The 21,342-nt window shown below is 52.5% G+C and overlaps 2 protein-coding genes across 8 annotated transcripts in view; one reads left to right on the forward strand and one right to left on the reverse strand.

Moving 5' to 3' along the window:
* SH3YL1 (SH3 and SYLF domain containing 1) overlaps positions 1-4,366 on the reverse strand; it is a 34,902-nt gene extending 30,536 nt beyond the window's left edge. Inside the window, exons 1-2 of one of the 3 annotated variants that reach the window (XM_045979214.1) lie at positions 4,224-4,366; positions 3,253-3,378 (exon numbers count right to left, since the gene is read on the reverse strand). In XM_045979214.1, the coding sequence (XP_045835170.1) occupies positions 3,253-3,367 (115 nt within the window). In that variant the 5' untranslated portion in view covers positions 3,368-3,378; positions 4,224-4,366. Of the gene's footprint in view, positions 1-3,252; positions 3,382-4,223 lie in introns of all 3 variants that reach the window. The other 2 variants (XM_045979216.1, XM_045979215.1) reach the window with 2 other exon arrangements.
* Positions 4,367-4,847: 481 nt separating this feature from the next.
* Positions 4,848-20,385, forward strand: ACP1 (acid phosphatase 1). 5 transcript variants are annotated; one of them, XM_045979396.1, is made up of 7 exons: positions 4,988-7,112; positions 9,801-9,880; positions 10,122-10,195; positions 10,443-10,556; positions 17,817-17,878; positions 19,921-20,026; positions 20,172-20,385. In XM_045979396.1, exons 1-7 carry the CDS (start codon positions 7,063-7,065, stop codon positions 20,247-20,249), a joined length of 564 nt encoding a protein of 187 aa, XP_045835352.1. In that variant the 5' UTR covers positions 4,988-7,062; the 3' UTR covers positions 20,250-20,385. The 5 variants fall into 5 exon arrangements, 4 of the variants coding, with proteins under 4 accessions (XP_045835354.1, XP_045835353.1, XP_045835352.1 ...); XM_045979395.1 differs by lacking the exon at positions 10,443-10,556 and adding an exon at positions 10,282-10,395 and having other exon boundaries at positions 4,995-7,112; XM_045979398.1 differs by lacking the exons at positions 4,988-7,112; positions 9,801-9,880 and adding an exon at positions 4,848-4,979.
* The last annotated feature ends 957 nt before the right edge of the window (positions 20,386-21,342 follow it).

Below are 21,342 nucleotides of genomic sequence, written 5' to 3' on the forward strand. Positions count from 1 at the left end.
TGCCTGCTGCAAAGGGAATGCCTTTTCGTCCCTACTTCTCTCCTATATACTTAGTTTCTCCAGACAGCTTCTCGTTTTCCATTAACCTATACCCTGTTTTCCTGCAGACCCCAGAATAAGTTCCCCCAAAGCACATATTTGTGCTACCTCCCATGGCTTTCTGAGGGACATGATTACTCAAGAAGCAAGACCCTGTCCCCTATCCCCGGCGCCAGCCTGTACCCATTATAGCTTAACTAGAATAACACGTGCTGAACAAAGAGAAATTACTTGATGAGTGCTTGAGTCCTTTGATGTCCTTTGCATGAAAGTAACCCCCTGCCCCAAGTAAGCTACCTACATAAGACACTCACGGAATGGCAATAAACCGGAGATGCCTGACTACTGACCAGAACTCACTGTCTGGCCTCTCATTCCTCTTGCCGACACCGCCCCTCCTTCGGGACACCTGGACCCCCAAGGCTGGACACCGACACCCGACACGCGTGTTAACTGTATAAAGTATTTGTACAGCTTTTGGGAATTAGAGGTCAAATCCCTGTGAGGACTAGACAGAGTTCATATACATACAAAATCCAATGGATTTAGATAAAAAATGTGCTGAATAATAGAACATTTCTCTGCCTCTCAGATGTTATAATATTTCCCAGACCTCACGAGAGAGGAGGGCCAGAGGGAAACAAGGGACAAGTTCATGGTGCCTTCACGTAGCCCTTCCCACATCCTCTACAGAACGGGAGGACAAGAACAGGGAAGGAAACCCAAGGGGGTCTGATGGCCATGAGACCAGGGCTGCAGCCCCCTGCATGCCCAGTGCCAACAGGGCTCACCCCACGAAGCTGCTGCCAGCCCAGGAGGCACCGGAGGGCACGGGAGGACCTGCACTGTCCTCTGGGCCGGGACTGTCAGAGCCTTGCGCATACAGCAAGGGGCAGCTCAGCGGCATCTCCAGGGTCAGTGGTACCTGAAGATCCAAAGCAAATCTGAGTGGGCAGTGCTAGCCCAGACCTGGCATTGGCCTGAAACACGACTTCCTCCAGGGAGAAGGCAGAGACAGACATCGGACCGAAAACCAGGGCTCCGGACACGCTTGCGTATTCTCAACACTTGCGTTTCTGCTTTGAAGCTCACACCCACCCAACTGTCTTCCCTTCCTACTTCCTTTGTGCTCCCAACTTCTTCTTTTTGCACCACTAAACTACAAGCCAGAAGCAGGAGGTGGACGGATCTGTGCCCTGCAGTGCCTCGTGGTACGTCTGGACGCTCACGACAACTTCCTGAATTGGATTAGCAAACTGGGGCAGAAATGTGTTCCTGCTCCTCCTGAATACCTGTCTCATTTCAGAGCCAGCACGGTTTGCCTCTTTCACTGAGGATGGAGCAGGTGACCCAACTGTGCAAATCAGAACAAATCTTGGGCCACAGCAGAGCTTCAAACCAAAGCTGACCCATCAGCATCTCACCAAGGGCTTGTACAGAGCTGCTGGAATTCCTCTCTTCAGGCACATCCCTTTGGACTTGCTCCAAGATTTTGTCACCACAAGGGGAGAGCCTGAGAGCACAGCCATGCAGAAGGGCACTGCCCCAGAGCTGCAGAGAGAATCGGGGCTCTGCTGGCCCAGCCGGAGCCCAGGACGAGGGAACAGCTAAAGCCACAGCAGTTCAGGACTACCCAGTCACTTGGCCCAGCACGTTTTCCCTTTCTGCTAAAGCCAATTTGGATCAGCTTTTCTGACACATGCAACTAAAACTTGGTAAACAGTACATAAATCTTATCCCCAGAAGACTTTCCGCTGTGAACCCTATCAAGCAAGCAGAACTGAGCCAGTCAAGTAAGCAAATTCCACAGTTGAGAGCCGCTGTTGCAAACATCCTGCTGTGGGGAAAGATCGCAGCCTTTTCTGTAAACACGGAAAGGGGGCTATGGACTTGGGAATTCAGATCTCGCCTGCAGGGCCTGCACACCACAGAGTGGGTCTCTAAGCCCTGTACACTGGGGGTCACCAGCCCGGTCACGGCCAGGAGGCCTTCGGGTTCAGCTGAACTACACGAGACTCCAGATACGTTGTTTCAGCACAGATTTTATTATATTTCTGATGAAGTCATACTGCCTGGTCATAGTGTGTACAGTGAATTTCTCTGTCAGCGTCAACAAACAACAATAACACTTTAGACATAACCCTCTGTTCCTGGTTCCTGTCCTCAGCATCAAGGCACGGCCCACCCTCTTCTCTCCTGCGCCATACGGGATGCAGAGCACCATCTGCTCGGGAGGTTGGCATCAATCTGACCCTGAGGTCATGACGAAACAGGCTTTTACCTTTTAAATCAGAGTTAGCATCTGAACATTCATAAAAGTTTTGAGTCTCTTGAATCCCAAGGCGAAGCCAATTCTCTAAGAACACTCGAGTTTCCTCCTGAGAGCAAATGGCTGCCAAACCTCGAGCTAAGAAACTTAGCTTAAAATTTTCTTTAAAAAGTGATTAAAACATCTGAAAATGTTCTTAATAAGGCAATTTTATTTTGAATTAAGTTTCTAAAATACTGGGAAGAAAATTTTTACTTTGGAAACCTCAAAAGCTTGAAAGGAGCTTAAGCTGTGGAAATGATTTACATATTAATCATCGGTAATGAACTAGGGGTTAGGGTTAACTTGCCACCTGGGGAGAGAAACTGACCACGGTTAAGCACCCTGCACCCACTTCCCCAGGCCAGGGCTCCCCAGATTTTCCTTCCTATCAACAAGTACCAACAAAGCTATGAGAAGCACCTACAGAAAAAGGTTCGAAGTTTAGAAATGGTTTTCCAAATGCCCATTATCGACCAAAATATGAAGCCTTATAACTTACATGAAATAAAGGTTAATTCACTGAATTGATAAAACCCTAACCAGAACTAATGGAACTGGAATGCTGCTAAGGAAATATACAGGATAATTAGATTCAGTTTCAGTCAAAGGAAACTTCATACATCTCCGTAATTTTTAAGGAAGTTTTGGCATATTGCCCTTGGCTCAGAAGCCTTAGTACAACCGCGCCGTCCTGAAGGCCCCTGCCACTGCCCCACAACTCGGGACATTGTTTCTCAAGTGGATTCTACGCTTTCTGCGGCCTTGGTTAACTACTTCCTTTGACTCCAGGGGACGGAACTTGTCAGTCCAGAAATCAAATCCAGTCTCTCTGGTCACATCAGCAGCCTCCCTTCCTAGTCCATAAAGCAAAGTGGCCGCTGGAACCCGGAACATGAGTGTACCCTGCGCCTCTGTCGCCGGGGCCAGGCTGCAGATGCCGGACAGAGAATGCGGCTTCCAGCTGAGGGGACCCTGGACGTTCCCTCCCTTCATCTCTCCCAGCGCGGCTGCAGGCATAAACCACGGCTCTTCTCAAGAAACAACATGTTAAAACCCGCTTCGGGTTAACTCGCAGGACCGCGTCTGACCACGACGTTCGCAAACGAGGCAGCGGGTGGAAGGACGAGTGCGGCCGGGCGGGGGCACAGCCGGGGCACAGCCGGGCCGGGGCACACCAGCTCCCCGAAGGCCACGTTCTCTTCCGCGGGTCGCGGCACCGGATCGCTCCGGACCAGCAGGGACGGACCCCGCTCTTCAGCGTCTCCCCGGGCCAGTCTGCTCGAACCGAACGCGCCGACCCAACAGCCGGTTCTCCGCGGTCCAGCGAGGCGGGGGGCGGAGGTCGCGGCCACCCCGCTGCCCTCACGTCCGGCACGGCCCCCGGCGGACACCCCGGCGGACACCAGCGCAGCCGCACGGGCCGGGAGGCGCCGGGACGCCGCTTTGTCCGGAGGGCGCGGGCCCGAGTGGCCTCCCAAGTCCGGGCGCGTCGGGCCCAGGCCTCCGCGACAACAGCCCCGAGGACGAGAACGCGGGACACGCGTGTCCCGGAGGCAGAAGAACCCGGTCACCCCGTCGCCTCCCGTCGGACCCGGACTCCGGGCCGCGTCCTCCTTCCCACGCAGCCCCGGGCCGGACCCCGCGCAGCGGACACGGGGGAACCGGCCGCGGCCGCAGGTGCACGTCCCGCCCCGCCCCCAGCGCGCCCGCCGCCCCCGAGGCTGGCCCTCCCGGGGTCCCCCGCAGCCGGGCCGGTCCCTCCCGTCCGGGGCGACCTGCGAGCGGACGCGCGTCCCCGACGCACCCTGGCCCGAGTCCGGGGGAAGGGGCGACCCCAGTCCCGGGCCGCCGGCCTCGCCCCACCCGTACTCACTGGCGACCCCGAGCCGTGCCCCCGGCGCCCCGACCGCGCACAGCCGCCGCCGACAGGAAGGGCGGCGCGCTGGGGCCGCCCCGGGGCAGGCGGCGCGGGCGGGGCGCACCTGGGCAGGTGAGGGGGCGGGTGAGGGCGGCGGGCGGGGCGCACCTGGGCAGGTGAGGGGGCGGGTGAGGGCGGCGGGCGGGGCCGGCGGGATCTCGGGGCGCGGCGGGCTCGGCTCACCCCCGGATCGCGGTGCGGGGCGACGGGGGACAGTCCTGACCCTCGGCACCCGCCCGGGACCTCGCCCTCGGGTACGGGTCAGCGGCCCCGCGCACCCCCGCCGCGTGCTCCGGGCGCCCTCCCCCGCCCTCCCGTGACCCGAGTCCAACCCCCACTGGGCCCGCCCCCTTCGAGGGGACTCACGGCCCCGCCCCCAGTCCGACCCTCTCCTCGAAGACCCTCCCTCTCCCCAAGGCCCCGCCTCCCACTCCCGACCCTTGGCCCCGCCCCTACGCCGCCCCTCCCCCGGGACGCCCCTAGAGCCCTCGGAGGACCGCGGTCCCCCAGCCTCAGTACTGCGCAGGCGCAAGGCCGGGACGCGCGCCCCGAGGAAGCGCGGAGGCCGTACTGCGCAGGCGCGCGCGGCGGGTCGCTCGAGGTGCGCATGCGTCGCGCAGGAAACGTGCCTACGCGCTTCGCGGGCGCCTGGGTGTGCGCGCGGGAAGATGGCTGAGCCGGCGCCCAAGTCGGTGCTGTTCGTGTGTCTGGGTGAGACCGCGCGACCCGGCCCCGCTCCGGCTCCTCCAGACGCTCGGGCCGGGTCTCATGGGTCTCGAGCTGCGCCGCCGGGCCGGGGACGGTGATCGGGAGGAGGCCTGGGACGGGGAAGCCGGGGGTGGGATCGGGCGCCCCGGCGCTCCCCGCCCCGCGCACCTGCCGGCGCTTCTCCGAGCCGGGCCGCCCGGCCGCGCCCGCTGTGCAGGCGAGCTTCTCCCGCTGCCCGTTTGCGGGTCCTCTTACCGTTCGGCGCCGTCCGAGCCGGTGCCCCTCAGCGGCGCGGTCCTGTGCGGGCGGGTCCCCGTGACCTCGCCGACCCCGCCGCGGCTTCGACCCCGCACGCCGGGGGACCCCGCACTGCGCCCGCCGAGCACCTGTTTCTCCTTCCTCGCGGGGCCGGTGCGTGCCCCAGACCCGTCGCAGCCCGGGCTCGCAGGCTCGCTCCCTCGTTGCGTGTCTGCAGACGGGGTGCGCTCGGGCCGGCGGGGCCGGCGGGGCTGCGGAAGCCGATTCTCCCGGTGTCTGTGCCGCAGGACGCTGCCGGCCTTCCGAATTGGAACTCCCTTCCCCTTCGCTCCGGGCTTCTGCTTTGCAGGGGCGCCGCGGGGCTGCATTCTCAGAGTTTGCGCCCCGACTCCTTGACCTCCGAGAGGGGCAGGCCTGGGTCACGGAGAGTCCGGCACTTCGTGTCTTCTGATGAGGCGGCGCTTCTGTGCACCCGTTTCCCTTCCTTTCTGGGCCGGCCCTTGGAGAAGAGGGCGCACGTCTGTTTGCGCTTCCTCTCCTACCCTTTCCTGCCCGTGCCTTGTGACTCGTGTGTCCCGGCGGCTCGGGGGCTTAACGCACCTTCCTGTGGTGGCTTCTGGGCACCCGCGTTGCGTTTTCCTTGGGAAGACTTTCTGTAAGGGCAGAGCCAAATACTCTCTTCTCTGCCTCTCCCAGGCCCTCGGAGTGGAAGTCGTTAACCTATAGCCCTTTGTGGCACTTTTCATTGTAAGACTTATGATATCACGTGATAGCCTCTTGCGATCACACCTGGATTTAGTCCTCTCGAGGGCGGTAACTGTGGCTCATTTTTCTGCATTTCCAGCTTGAAGACAGTATGTGACGACAAGTAGGCATTTGCAGAATTGAATTTTGTCGGGGGAGGAGAAAGGGCCACCTTGCTTCACTTTGGTGGTGGGCATCAATTGATTTTTAAGCTCTCCTTTGAAGCCCGACTGACGGGATCAACAGATTGATGAAATGGCTGTTCAGTTCGTGTTGGGCGTCCCGCAGGAGTCCGTTGCCTTGTTTACTCGACTTGGTGTTGTCGTTTATGGGACACAGTGCACATGGTGGTTACTCGTGGGGAAGTGTACATGTACAATGTGTATTTGTCTTGCGTACAGTTGTTTTCTTTGTAAGCAACTGCTGTGTTACCAGGTACTCTCTGAGTGCTAGGGGTGGGCAGTGAGCAAAACTGGAGTTCCTGCCTCTGCACAGCTCACCTGTCACCTACAGCCGAGCACTTGGTTCCTCACTAAGCTGGTGATGTGTCTTGACCTGCAGAGCAGGGAAGGGGGTGGGAGAGGAACGCACTTCTGAGCAGTCGGGGACGGCCTCACCTGCACGGTGACATTTGGGCAAAACTCGAGAGTTCAGAAAGCAAGCCTTGGGTCTTTGAATAGTGTCCAGGACTCGGGGAAAGCGGGTGGACGGTTTTGATATGAGAGAGCTGGTCCCGTTCATATTGGCAGGGAAACCGCTGTGGCCTGGCCTGGAGCCCCGGTAGCCTTCTTCAGCCAGACCTTTCTTGGTACCCGAACTCGAAGGTAATTTGAGTGACTGTTTCTCGATGCCCCCGTAAATACATAACTAGAACTATTCTGGGTGCATAGGAAAGCTCATTCCTTACATAAAAGTGAATGCTCTGGGGAGTCTCTGAACTTACGTAAAGAACTAGAACGTACCTATCTGGTGCTTTGCGAAAGCAGACCTAGACGAAACAAACAGTAACTCTTGACTGTGTCCCGGTAGACTTCACGTATGGACACGTATGGACACTGCAGTCTGAATTCCTTGGGATTTTCTCATGCCACAAGATACTAGTCTCCTTGTAAGTTTTTTCAACTGTTTGAAAAGGTAAGAATCATTTTTGCTTCTGTGGGCTGTACACAGAGGTGGTGAGCGTGGATCGTCGTTTCCAGATGCTGTTCTAGGGCCTGTAGAGGACATGTCTGGTGAGGCCACGTGAAGGGCTTGGGCTTACTCTGAAGGAGATAAGCCCCTGGAGGATGAAGCCACTGCGCAGAGGTAGGGCCCTTAGAAAGAAGTGCTCAGCTGCTGTGTTGAGATTAGACTGGGCAGGGGCGAGGCCCCAGGGGTGAGGCCAGGGGTGCAGAGGAGTGTGTGCTGGGTCCGAGAGGGCATCGCTGGTGCATGTGCTCAGTGGTCACATGTTGGGCAGGTTGGAGGGTCGATGAATGCTGTTTCTCATGATCCCCTATAGAAACGTAGAGCAGTAAGGGTGTATTTTTGAAATGAAAAAGAAATTATTCCTTCAAAGCAGTTATTTGGGCTCTTTTCACACTGAAGTGTAGAGAGGAGTTCCACATGTTTTCCTTTGGTAAGGCTCGTGGCAGGAAGGAGCCACACTCCGTAGTTTGGCAGGCTGATGGCGGTGTTGCATGGTTTTGTGCTGCAGAGACGCGCTGGACTGTTGAAGGCACTGTGTTTGTGCGGCGGGCGTGGGCGTGGCCGGGCCAGGTTACCCGATACTCGTTAACTGGTTCTTACCGACGCTTCCGACGTGCCGCACATTGTGGGGTGAGCCCCTGCCCTTGGAGAATTTCGTACGTATCAGGCTGCGGATAGGGAAGAAACAAACAGCTTAACAGATTGAGCTTTTTTCCGAAGAAATCTGAAGATGACATTTTCAGTTTTTAGAACTTTTCCAAAGGTGGAAACTGAATTACTGTGTTTTACTGTGAGCTCTGTTTTTAAATAGTGCATTGATTTGGTGAGAGATCAAGTTACAAGGAAGGAGGACGCTGCTAATTTTATAAGTAGTGTCTAGTTTTTATAGTAGTGATTTTTTTCCATCTACTTCGACATACATCTTGCTGTAAATAAACTATCTGGGAAAAATATTTATCTGAATGGATATGCCTTGACTTTTTAAGGCAGTAAATAAACCTAGTTTTTGTTTTGTGGGAAAGCTGTTATTTTGCAGTTAATAATTTAAATTTTTTGTCAGATTGTGATTTTTTTGTGAGATCGTAAGTGTTTATTCTGGAGTTTAAAATAATAACCGTTGTCTGAAACCGAACAGAGTGGTTTCAGATAAGCGTATTCCTGGGGTGTGTGGCGACAGATGAACGAGTCATACACCTGTTGGAGCCTTTCGGTAATTAGCATAGCGGGGACGGTAACACTCACCTTGAAAACCAAACAGAAATTCAGATGTGGCAGGAAGAGACTTTACAACACGAACTAGCTTACAGAGGACGTTGGGGATTAATTCCTGACCGTTTCGTGGTTGAGTGGTCGATAGACTTCACCGCTGTGGAAACCAGTCTCTGTGGGGAAAAAAAGTCCTTTATAGACACATTATAAGGCCCAAGACCAACGTGGGAGCTGAAGAGGACAGCAATCGAGTCAGATGCAGCACCGCGTCCGTTGGGTCTCAGAGCCCGCCGGGAGATCCCGTTCCACATGCCCATCACAAACCCGAAGGTTCTAACGTGAATCAAGAGCGACCCGTGTCTTCTTAACTCAGCGCCCGTCTGTGGCTGGTGTTTGTTGTGTCGGCCTCTGTCGGCCATCTCCACCCGTGCTTCCAGGCTCTCCAGCCATGCAGTGTCCCTAACTTGTGGGAAGGGTCTTTCTCTTCAGACCCTGTGCGGTGCTGGGCTTCTGCGCGGCCCTGCAGAGTGCTGGACGTTCCCTTCCCACTGGGCCCTCTGAATGCACGTTCTGGGCCCAGTTACGGTTCCTGTAACCCAGACCCTCTAGCGCACATTCATCGCTTATTCCTGCAACCCCTAACTTAAATGTCCTGCAAAATCCTCTTCCTGAGAGATCAATTCCAGTCTTCCCTTCTTTTCTGATGAGGAATTTTCTCATTACCTTGTTTCTGCTTTTAGCATGATTCCTTAGGGTGATGGGAGTGTTTTGTTACTCCAGGAGGTCCGTACATAGTTCATGCGTGGAGGTGAGTCAGGGCGGGGTCTGCGAGCCCCACGCCGGGGCCAGGGGAGCTGGAGAGTTAGTTCAGCTGCAGACCCGTCGTTCCCTCATTCACGCCTGCCTAGTGAAACTCCGTGAACCCTTGGCCCTGGAGCTCTGGGGAGCCTCCCAGATTGACAATACCCTGAGTCCTGTCGCTGTTGGATGACGAGGGTGACATGTGTCTGAGGACCAAAGAGCTTCAGGTGCACTCTTCCAGAATCTGCCCTATGCGTTCTAACTTTGGCCCTTTCTGCTTTGAATCTTTTTGTTATGATAAAACTATAATCCTAAGTCTGGCATTTTCCGGAGTTTTATATGTTCTTCTAGAGAATTATTGAATGTGTGGGGACTCATGGATCCGTAGCCAGCGGCTCTGAAGTGAGGGTGGTCCTGGGGAGTCCCTGAACTTGTAGCTGATGTGGGAAGTTCTGGGCAGACTTGGTGACCTGGAGGGCAGTACCCTTAGACAGCCGTCCGACCCTCGACAGATTACATCCTGAAATGTGTGTGTTTGTCTATTTTATGAAACAGTATTAATCCTTATGTGTAATTTACTTGAAAATACATATTTTAACCCTATTGTATTTCATTTTAAAATAGGCTCATTGCAACCCACTTCATTGATTTCGTGAGTTACTTCTGGGTCACTGAGAGCAACCTAAAAAACAGTGATTTCAGTTGTAATTGATTTTTTTACCTCCTGGTTTTTCGTACTTGGAATACATGGGCAGCGGGTCAAGTCATGGGGCTAGGGTTTGGTCAGCGGTTTTCCAGAGGTCCCGCTGTGCCCGCACTGGAGGGAAGCTGGCCGGCTCTCCTGAGGGAGGTGCTGTTGCTGTGTGTCACCTGGGGGAAGCGGTTGCTGGAATTTGCCCTGGCGTCCGACCTGATGCCCACTCTCTGCCTTCCCCTCTCTTTAAGGTAACATCTGTCGGTCACCCATTGCAGAAGCAGTGTTCAGAAAACTTGTAACTGACCAAAAGCTTTCAGATCATGTAAGTACCATTCTCCATATTAAAGAGGCAACCTGACTGCCTTTGCGGCAGGAAATTGCGAAAAAAATTCTTCTTTTCTCCTGCAGTGGAGGATAGACAGTGCAGCGACATCCACGTATGAAATAGGAAACCCTCCTGATTACCGAGGGCAGAGTTGCATGAAGAAGCATGGAGTCCCCATGAGTCACATCGCCCGGCAGGTACCGCACGGGAACTTGAAGCCGTACTTGTGTGTTCTGTGTTGCAGTGGGTCATTGACAGCGGCGCTGTTTCTGACTGGAACGCGGGCCGGTCACCAGATCCAAGAACTCTGAGCTGCCTCAGAAATCATGGCATTAACACGGCCCATAAGGCAAGACAGGTAGAAGAGATCTCATCTACTTTCTAATCCTGGAGTCCCCTAATTTGAGAGCCCGTGAACTTAACCACACTGACGTGCTAATGAGTTTATTCTGGGTCCATTGACGTAGCCACGGGTTCCCCATTTTGTTTCATTGCTGGTTTCACAGTTCTGAAAGGTGGGCATGATCTCGGAATTTACTTATTAAAATGCATTTATTTTTATTTTATTTATTTTTTTAGACAACAATATAAGAGAACAAATCTACACCTTTATTTATTTTCTTTTCATTAAGCTTAAATCCTTGGGGGTTCAGCATCACACGGATTCTGGGCCAGTTTGACGGGAGCCACTGTTTCCTTGAGCTCCAGTCACTTTTCCCAGATTGCTGTGGTTTTGCTTGGCTTGCTGCCAGGAGTCCCTTGTTGCTGCTTGCCTTGTACACAGAAGCACATGTCTAGAATTCAGTTTCATCTTGAGCATAAAGCCCTTCAGTTTTAAGCAGAGTTGTGTGCTCCCTCTAGTTCTGCAGACCCCACTTAGAGCCAGCAAAAATGGCCTTGGCCCACAGCCTTCCGGACGTTCTCGGCGCTTCAGGAGTGCTCCTCCCGGCAGGCCTCCCTAGGCCCCAAGATGGCGGAAAGGGAAAGGCCAAAATGCATTTATAATCACATAAGTGATCCTGGTGAGAGCCCTGCCTAGGACCTAGAGATCTGAGTTATAATCTTCTTTTTCGTTTCTGTCTGTGTGATTGAAACGTTGAAGCCCTGGTAACCAGTCTGCTTATGGTATAAGTCTGTTGCTAGAATAGACGCATTTTCAACTGTCAAGTGACTTAGGAGCCCAGGGCAGTCCTGGTGTCATTACGGATGCATGTCGTGCAGGCCAGCAGTGGGACTTCCGGGCTCCGACTCTGACGTGCTGGGCGGTGGACCGTTGTGGGGTGAGGCGGGCGTGCTGAGTCTCTCCGTGCAGTGCGGAAGCCGCGAGTGGCTCTCCTAGACTCGCAGTGCGGCCCGTGTGACCGAGGGACTGAAGTTCCCACGTTCACTTACTTGAGTAGCTGCCTGGACCTGGTAAGCGCCCAGTGGGCCGCGTGGTTCTAAGATTCACGTGCCACGGCCGGGGGGAGCGTGAGGGTTGTGCCGCCGCAGCCTCCGTGGGGCACCAGAGCTCAGGGCAGGCCGTGGAGCTCCACTGCTCGGAGCCAGTGCCCGGCGCGGGCCGTGGCCTCTTCCGTCACCGCAGGGCCCGGGCTGCCGAAGAGATGTGCTTCGTTTCTGAGACAAGTGCTTCGTGGACTGTCACACAAGGAAGGTTACTTTTATCACTCTCACGACTTTGTGGAGACTCAGCTGGATGTTTACAAATCGCAGCCGGGGCGCCTGGTAGCTCAGTTAAGCGTCCGGCTCTTGATTTCAGCTCGAGTCGTGCTCTTAAGGCCATGAGATCGAGCCCCACATCAGACTCCCCTCTCAGCAGGGGTCTGCTTCTCCCTCTTTCTCTTCTCTGCCCTTTCTCTCATTCGCTCACTCTCCAAAGTAAATCTTAAAAAAAAAATTTAAAAAGAGAGTTAGAGGTTAGAGTCTTTTAACTTCTTTTGTGTCCAGCCTCACAAAATATGCAGGCTCTGAAGACCAAGCAAGGCTGCGGGTCGCTATCAGAAGTAATAGGCTGTGTCCAGGGATGAGAGGCCTTTATGCCGAGAATCTGCCGGCTGCCTTCGAAATCAGTTGTCAGATCCGTACCCGGTTAGAGGTGTGGCGGGTGGTTAGAGGTGTGGTGGGCGGTGTGCGAGCTACGGTGTAGTTTTAGTGTTCGCGCGAGACCTTTGTAGAGGAGTGGACAAAGACTTGTTGTCTCCGCCCACGGCTTCACCGAAAGCTGCTCACACTGCTCCACTGCAGGGCATTGTGCTTCCGTTTTTGATCGTCTCAATCTGTCCTCCATTGCCTTGCGAGGGAAGGGAGTGGTTGGTGAACCTGTTTTGCCCATGGAGAAGCAGTTCTGGAGGGAAAATGGATAAAGTATCAAAAGTCACCCAGCTTCAGAGGCATAGAACTGGGATTTGACCATAGGCTTATTTGTTTTAATAAAAATACGTATAAGTGTGAGCCAGGAAGTTCACAAAAGCGCCACCGCAACACTTCTGGTGCGTTAACAGTGTCTCCGAAGCTAGTGACACAATGCTATTTTGGCTTCGATACATTTACTCTGGAATCTGTGAACTTCTCATTTCGGGCTGCCAGATGACTCTGTATGTTAGCAACTAACTTAACTGCCTTGAGGCCGGACCTGTTTCAACATCGAATCTTCATTGGACAGAATAGTACACATTTGTAGGTCACGTGGCCTCACCGCCGGGATCTGCACACCTTGTCCATTCCTACTTCCTGTGTGTTAGAGAATGCGAGTTCGTTCTCAGTAGTTCATGATTTCAAGCAGTTACACTTTCATGTTTTCTGTTTTTAGGATCAGATTGTTTTTTGTACAGAAGGACATAATTTGGGTAAAAATGAAATATTTTAAATACACATGTCTTAAGCTAGAAACTTCTCATTTTTAAAGATCAGTTGTAGCTGTTGGTTTTAGAATATTCCCACACAATCTGTTTCTTTCCTTTTTTCTTTTTCCCTGTTCCTTTTAAGAAAAATTTTTCAATTATTTTTTTTTTTTCTTCAAAACACTGGTAAGGGGGGCGCCAGGGTGGCTCAGTGGGTTAAGCCTCTGCCTTCAGCTCAGGTCATGATCCCAGGGTCCTGGGATTGAGCCCTGCATCGGGCTCTCTGCTCGCCAGAAGCCTGCTCCCCCCTCCTTTGTCTCTCTGCCTATTTGTGATCTCTGTCAAATAAATAAAATCTTTTAAAAAAAAAAAAAAACAGTGGTAAGGTATGTTTTGTAAATTAGTATCATATTTTCTTAAAAGATTTATCTATTTGATAGAGATCACAAGCAGGCAGAGAGGCAGGCAGAGAGAGAGAGGAGGAAGCAGGCTCCCTGCTGAGTGGAGAGCCCAATGCGGGGCTCGATCCCAGGACCCTGGGATTATGACCTGAGCCGAAGGTAGAGGCTCAACCCACTGAGCCACCCAGGTGCCCAATTACTATCATTTTAGATCTTTGTTACCTTTTAGCATCTTGTGATTGCTTGCAGGCTTTTTTTTTTTTTTTAAGATTTTATTTATTTGACAGAGAGCATAAGCGGAGGGAGCAGGAGAGGCAGAGGGAGAAGCACATTCCCCGCTGAGCAGGGAGCCCGATGCGGGGCTCAGTCCCAGGACCCCAGGATCATGACCTGAGCCGAAGGCAGACACTTAACTGAGCCCCTCAGAGGCCTGTGCAGGCTTTTTCTTTAGCGGTTGTCAGAATGTCTAAGGGAACCATTCTCTTCCATTTCTTAAAATTTTGATTTTCCTAGTACTTCCAGCCTGGGTTTAGTAAACAAAATACGTTTAGGTGCTTCGGGGTTTCCGGGTATCTGATTGCACAGGCAGTTCTGTGGAGACCTCACTTTGTTACACAGTCCTTTTCCACAAACCTTTGACACCTGCACGTGTCCTCTAGGGGTTCTTGGGCCCCGTTGCGGTCCCTCCTCTCCAGAGGTCACGACTCACATTCGTTCTGCCTTTTAGTCTGTGGCCTTGGAGTCCTTGTGTGTGAGAGCTCTTTCTGTCGGCTTCTCTCCGAGAGTCTCCACGGCCTGTCTGGGAGCCCCTGCTCTGATGCTGCTCTCGGTGCCTTGCTCCAGTCCGGCTGCCGCGGGCGCACCCGTGCCACGCCTGGTGGACACTGGGCTGCTGCTCATTTGGGCTGAGCGCCTTGGCGGGTACACCTGTGTGCAGCTGTTGGATGCACACCTGGTGTCACACCTGTCGGGTGTTTGGCCTCATAAAACCAGTGAGAAATGTTCCCTCTTTCTCTGTTCTCTTAAAAAGTCTGTTGCTGCAGGGGCACCTGGGTGGCTCAGTGGGTTAAGCATCTGCCTTCAGCTCAGGTCGTGATCTCAGGGTCCTGGGATCGAGCCCCACATAGGTATCTCTGCTCAGCGGGGAGCCTGCTTCCCCCTCTCTCTCTGCCTGCCTCTCTGCCTGCTTGTGATCTCTGTCTGTCAAATACATAAAATATTAAAAAAATAATAATAATAATTTTAAAAAATCTGTTGATTACAGATAGTATTTCTGCTCTAATGGCTGTGCAGGGGTCATTGAATCGGCTGTCCCTTGAAATTGCCCTTATTTTTTCTGCTGTCTTTACATTTTTCTTCTGGACTCCTTTTCTTGTCTTTCCCAGCGGTTTTACTGTGGGAAGCCCAAGTATGCATCCTGAATTTGCGCCCTGATCGTTTCCATCAGTTTTGGAAAAGTCTCTGTTGTTTTCTTTTTGTATTTTCCTTCTGCTCATTCTCTCTTCTGAGATTCAACTTCTCTGTAGTTTGGACATGAAGTTCTGATGCATCTTCTGCATTTTCCCTCCTTTCCACCTGCTGGCCCAGGCTCCGTGGGGCGTCCACGGTGCTGGACTGTTACCCATCCTGGGCGGGGTCTTCCAGGACCCCTGCATGGGAATCCCCCCCACCCTGTGTGCCGTCAGCGGGCTCCTCCTCCTCGGGGGCTGCTCCCTCACCGGGTTGCTGCAGCCTCCCTGTGGCCTCTTCGTTTTGCCCTGAGTAGTTCAAGAACTGGGCAGATCGTTTGAGAAGAAAGCTTGTGAGTGTCAGGCTCTCTGTCCGGCCGGCCTTTATGTCCTGCTTTTCTCTCCGGCCTTTGGGGTTGCTGCCTGGTCCCTGGAGCTTCTCTTTTCCAGCAGTGGCCCTGTGCCCAGGCTTCTTAGCCTCTGGAGCAGGTGCTTGGCCTTGCCACCGCTGACCCTGCATCCGGTGGTTCTCTGTTGTGGGGCTGTCCTGGGCCCTGTGCGATGTTTGGCAGCATCCCTCGTCTCTACCCACTGGATGCTGGAGCACCCCTGTGCTCCCCATCATAGCAATCAAAGATGTCTCCAGACATTGCCAGCTGCCCCCCCCCCTTTGAGAATCACTGCCCTCAAATTCTCCAGGTATCCAAGAGGTCAAAATTATTCGTGAGTAAAGGATCCATTCACAGTGTCAGGCTGACCAGTGGACTGGAACAGAGTAATAGAAGTTTACGGCTGTTTTTCTTTTCCTACTCTGTATTGCAAGTAACCTTTTTTTTTTTTAATATATATGTTTAAAGATTTTATTTATCTATTTGACAGAGAGAGATCACAAGTAGGCAGAGAGGCAGGCAGAGAAGGGGGGGGTGGGGAAGCAGGCTCGCTGCTGAGCAGAGAGCCCGACGAGGGACTCCATCCCAGGACCTTGGCATCATGACCAACGGCAGAGGCTTAACCCACTGAGCCACCCAGGCGCCCCTCTCAATCATTTTAATATCTAAACATCACGTATGGTTTTTAGAGGTAGCTATCAGTTCTAAGACTGTCTTTTGATCCATAATTGCAGTAATTTAAAATTAAAAACAGTGTTAATCCTAGCACGTTTCTCATAAACTCTTCGGGGAAATAGCTTATAGTGTTGTAATAGTTGTTGAAATAAGCTAGTACCTTGGGAGTATTAACAAATACAGTCCTCGGCACTCAAACCTGTCACCAGGAACTCATGCAAGTGTATGTCAAGAGCCAACAGTTAAATCTTTAACAGAACAATGAGTATATTTATTATTTGTCTGCTATATGATCATTACAAATAGTATCAGTACTCTGTTAAATTAAAAAATTTGAAAAGTACTCATTTAAAAAAAAGGGTTCTGGGGTGCCTGGGTGGCTCAGCCGTTAAGCCTGTGCCATCAGCTCAGGTCATGATCTCAGGGTCCTGGGATCAAGCCCCACATCAGGCTGCCTGCTCAGCAGGGAGCCTGCTTCTCCCTCTTCCACTTCCCCTGCTTGTGTTCCTTTTTTCTTTCTTTCTTTTATTTATTTAATTTTTATTTATTTGACAGAGAGAGTGATCACAAGTAGGCAGAGAGGCAGGCAGAGAGAGAGGAGGAAGCAGGCTCCCTGCGGAGCAGAGAGCCCTATGCGGGGCTTCATCCCAGGACCCTGAGACCATGACCTGAGCCGAAGGAAGAGGCTTAACCCACTGAGCCCCCTAGGCGTCCTGCTTGTGTTCCTTCTCTCGCTGTGTCTCTCTCTGTCAGACAAATAAAATCTTTAAAAAAAAAGTTTTCAATATCTTCTTTGTAGTTTCCTGGCACTCTTATATTTTAGATGATTTTTTAGTGGGGAAGGTTATTGCTGAAAATTACATTGTTAGAAATTATTTCCACCTTCATTATGTCGCCTTTCTGTGTTCCTTTCTTTCTAATTCTGCCAGTATTTATGAAGGCAGAAATCATCAAGTCACTTCCCTACTTACATTTTAGTGGGCTTAAATTGATGAATTTTGATGTCAGCAAACTGACCGAATCAGTAAAAGTACTGAGTGGCCTTTCCTTCCGTGTGGTGTTCAGATTGTGCTCAGGGGAGGGAAGAACCGCGCGTCCAGGTCCTTGCCTGTTTCTTTCTCGGGGACTCCTCTGCGAACACCCTCCTTCACATTTCAGCTTCCCGTCTCCCCCAGAGCTCTTCACATGGCTGTGCTGGGTGTTGCCTGCCCTGCACTGGAGGGAGGCCTCCAGGGACAGCCACCCAGCTCTTTGATTGGGTGTCTGTCACTGGGGCTAGGGTGTTACGTTCTTGCAGAATGAAAGCGGAATGAAAAATGGGGTAAAACAGTGAAGGGGGTTAAACGTGTGACAGTTTAGTATGTTAAGTAAATTATACTTTGTTACTAAGAAATGGTGGGGGGGGAGTATAAACTTTGTGTTTACATATTATACTGTTAGTTATTCCAAGGAATTTAGTAATCTAAGTAGTTTTTTGCAATACAATGTCACAAAATAGGTTAACTCTATTTTAACTTTAAAATAACCTAAATTATTGGGGCGCCTGGGTGGCTCAGTGGGTTAAACCTCTGCCTTCGGCTCAGGTCATGATCTTAGGATCCTGGGATCGAGCCCCGCATCAGGCTCTCTGCTCAGCAGGGAGCCTGCTTCCTCCTCTCTCTCTCTGCCTGCCTCTCTGCCTACTTGTGATCTCTCTCTGTCAAATAAATAAATAAAATCTTTAAAATAAAATACCCTAAATTATTGAACTTAAGTCAGTTAACAGGTTCAAATATAGCGAACTTTTTATGTTTATTGCTTTGGATCCTCTAGGTTTGGTTGTTGTAAATATAAACACTGTGTTTTTGACTTGTGTTTGATTTTAGGTCACCAAGGAAGACTTTGCCACATTCGATTATATACTGTGCATGGATGAAAGCAATCTGAGGTAACCACATTTTTTAAAGGTCCTTCTGCTCAACTCCCCAGTTCAGTAATAGGCCAGTTGTTTGTTGTTAAAATGACTTTTTTATTTGAGTTTTAAAAGTAGTGATGGTCACAACATACAGAATTATGTGTTTAGAATAGTAAGAAACCAGCGAGGAGCTGAGAACGGTCTCCCCAGTAGACATGCTTTCAGGGGAGGGGGAGCCTGGTGAGCCGGTGCAGCCCGGGGACCGGCCGGGCTGTGAGCAGCTTCATGGAAGCTGGGGTTGGTTGTACGGGAGAGTGACGCGGTGATTCCTGGGCCCGTGGTGTTCTGTTGTCTCTCATGGGATCCCCTGTTACTGCTGGCCCCAGCCCCAATAAGGAGGATGGGCGAAAAGGGAAGCTTTTGCTTGTGTTCGTGGATATAAAAACAAACCCAGACAGGCCAGGCTCTTAGGTAACGGGCTCACTGCGCCATGACCTGCATTAGGTGCTCTGCACAACACCGAGCACTTAACCCTTGTTCCGCATCTTATCAGAGAGGCACGCGAGGTCACGTTGCACGTGGAGCAGATTGGTGTGGTAGAATTTTAGCCTCGGCTTTGTGAGGCAGAGCCTGCTGTGAGTCTCATGGTCACCCCGCGTGGGGACGTGCATTTGGGCGACAAGGAACTTGGTGGCATTTCTTGAGTGAGCTTTGTGTGCTTGGCACAGCGCCAGACATGGGGACCCACGGATGAGGAATTGTTGATGCTGCCTGCCCTTGACGGGTGCATTCTGGCGTGGGCTCCTTGTGTTAGCCCAGAGTTGCCCCTGACGGTGTGATACCATGTGGTCATGCCAAGAGCCCGCGAACACGGCGTGTGCGGCAGGTGCCGGGCCGCTGCGGGTGAGGTCCGAGAGAACGTATGAAGCGGTTCCGGTTGGAAGGCCGGGACCCTGCGTCCCTTTGTCACACGGCCGTGTACGGTTTGCTGTGCTGGCAAGCAAGACAGCTGCCTGCCCACTGGCTGGTCGCACTCTGCCGGCACAGAGGAGGCTGGGACGTGCTCGCGGTGTGACTGCGGGGATTTCTTCACGGAATCAGTGCTAATTCACAAGGACTCCACGCGTTTTATGAATAGAAACTGTTTCTGCTTTTAACTGCCTTTGTAGGAGTGTACAGCTGCCCTGCTGCTTTCATGAATCAGGAACATCACCAAATGCATGCACTTTCTATATTTGTATTTATTTATGATATTGCTGTTCTCGTTTTTCAGTGGTTTGTCTCGTCCTCACTTTCCTCACGTGCAGGGATGGTCAGCAGGGGCCTCTGTTAGGGTCTCCGGGGGGGAGGGAGCCCCGAGCAGGGTCTCCGTGCAGGGTCTCCATGGGTGTGGCTGGAGTCCACACGTCTGCCTCGGTGGCTGGGGGGACGCGTGCTGGAGCTCGGAGGCCTGGCCAGCCTTCCCCCCGCACCAGCAGCGTCTGACGTGTCCTAGGTGCCCCGCGGAGGTTGGGCAGCTAAACGGGGGACGAATCAAGCGCAGCCGAGGAGCTTGGCGCTCTCCTCATGGCCGAGCGAGTGTAGGGGACAGGGTGGCGGGCGGGAGCTTCACCCTCACCTCGCTCGGCCGAAGCTGCAGGGGTGTGCGGCGGCACAGGGAGGCTCGCGCCAAATGCCGTGTCAGGATGCCCTGGGACGAGACTGGCAGCCCTCTGGGACTTACTGCACGTGGCTCTTTGAGTCCCGTTCTGCCACCTTTGTCTCATGTCAGGAATAGGAGCTTTCCGATGTCATCGTCTCTGCGTGCATTTCGCAGGAGGGTAGAGAGTGCTGGTCTGACTGAGGGACGCGTATTTTGGGTAGAAGCATGAGAACACGCCACCATTACAGACCCTCTTGCCGGTCTCGGAAACCTGTGGTGCGAGGGTCACGCAGGTCCGCCGGGGTTCGGTTTCCTTTGTAAATCAGGTCATTCTTGCTGGATTCTGATACGGCTGCTTCATAAAACCCTAGCAGATGTCCCTGTTTAACTTGAAACCGTCAATCAGAAAACCAAGTTCATGTTTCAATTTCAGAGACTTGAATAGAAAAAGTCATCACATTAAAGACTGCAAAGCTAAAATCGAGCTTCTTGGCAGCTATGACCCACAAAACCAGCTCATTATTGAAGACCCCTATTATGTAAGTACACCTCTTCCCTCTGGCCTGGCGAGACCGAGCGGCGGTGTGGGGACTGGCCTGTGTGTCCTGCCCCCTGCAGGACAGATTCAGGTTCTCCTGAGGGCTTGGGTTACGCGGGTTTTGTGCTTTCTTCTTCCGCTTTCAGGGGAATGAGTCCGACTTCGAGAGCGTCTACCAGCAGTGTGTGAGGTGCTGCAAGGCCTTCCTGGAGAAGGCCCGCTGAGCCCGCCCGTGCTCCCCCTGCCCCGCTGGGCCCGCAGGCTCCCCTGTCCCTCGGTTTCTTACCTTCAGTCATGTAGATGGAAATCAGTTACTGTACTTGACAGACAAATAAATAAAAATGTTTCATGCAGACAGTTTATGGGGTACGTGAAGTGTTCTTAGACCGTCGAACCTCCCACTTTGTCCCAGTTTCAAAAATAGTGGAACAAACAAAGTAGAACAGTCACCGGAGCATGAGGACACCCAGCGTCCCTTCTGGCACACGAGCCCCTCCTCTTCCTTGAGTTCGTGCATGACCAATGGGGACCGTGGCCTCTGCTGTCTGCACAGGCCAGCCCCAGCCGCCCGTCCACAGCTCACCGCCGAGGCTCGCCGTTGCTCACAGCGCACATGGTTTACGTGGAGCAGTCGCCGCTCCGTCTGCAGAAGCTTTCCTGCCTGCTAGTCCGTTTCATCAGGACATCAGCTTGAGCGCATTCGAATATTTTGCCCCTGGAAGTTTACAGCCAGAAAGAAGGAAACTATGCTGGTCTGTCTTACTGTCAGTTTGAGGAACGTGCCTGCTTTTCATGCCTATGGAACCCAAATGTCAAATATAGATTAGGTGAGAAAAAATAGTTTAAAAGTTGGGAAAAGTCTTTTATGTTGGGATGCTTCAATATTGAGACATTTAGTGTGCTCTCATCAGTGCTTACAAGTAGGTCATTTCTGTGCACTTTGCGATAACTGATCAAAATTCATACGGCTATATGGCAGAAAAGATTGTTTTCAAAATAAACTGGGGAAATTATAAAAATGCAACTAAGAAGTATGGTGTCTGCCTGCTTTTTTATCCATAAGTGCAGAAGAATTGAAAAACAATGGCTCTCTCGTCCCTTTCAGGTGACCTGTGAGGTTCTGTGTGTGTGTTTGCCTTCAGTGTTAGGGAGTCACAGGACAAAGGTCCGTTGCTTCTGCTTCTTTGTGGAGGAAGTTTGAGGCCCCTGTAGCCATATACATGTCCTTGGCTGACCCCACCGTCTGGGGCGTGTGGCAGTCTCCTCCTCGGAGCTGGCTGTCCAGACTGGGCCTTCCTGGGAGGCTCGATGAGCGAG

Source organism: Meles meles, chromosome 15 (genome assembly GCF_922984935.1).
Source record: "Meles meles chromosome 15, mMelMel3.1 paternal haplotype, whole genome shotgun sequence".
Lineage (NCBI taxonomy): Eukaryota > Metazoa > Chordata > Mammalia > Carnivora > Mustelidae > Meles > Meles meles.

Excerpts from the sequence above, each read along its gene's own strand:
- ACP1 (XM_045979396.1), top strand. The coding sequence starts at position 7,063 with ATGCCACAAGATACTAGTCTCCTTGTAAGTTTTTTCAACTGTTTGAAA. Across the intron at positions 7,113-9,800 it reads TTTTTCAACTGTTTGAAAAG|GCTCATTGCAACCCACTTCA; the intron begins GTAAGAATCATT and ends ATTTTAAAATAG. Across the intron at positions 20,027-20,171 it reads TTATTGAAGACCCCTATTAT|GGGAATGAGTCCGACTTCGA; the intron begins GTAAGTACACCT and ends TTCCGCTTTCAG.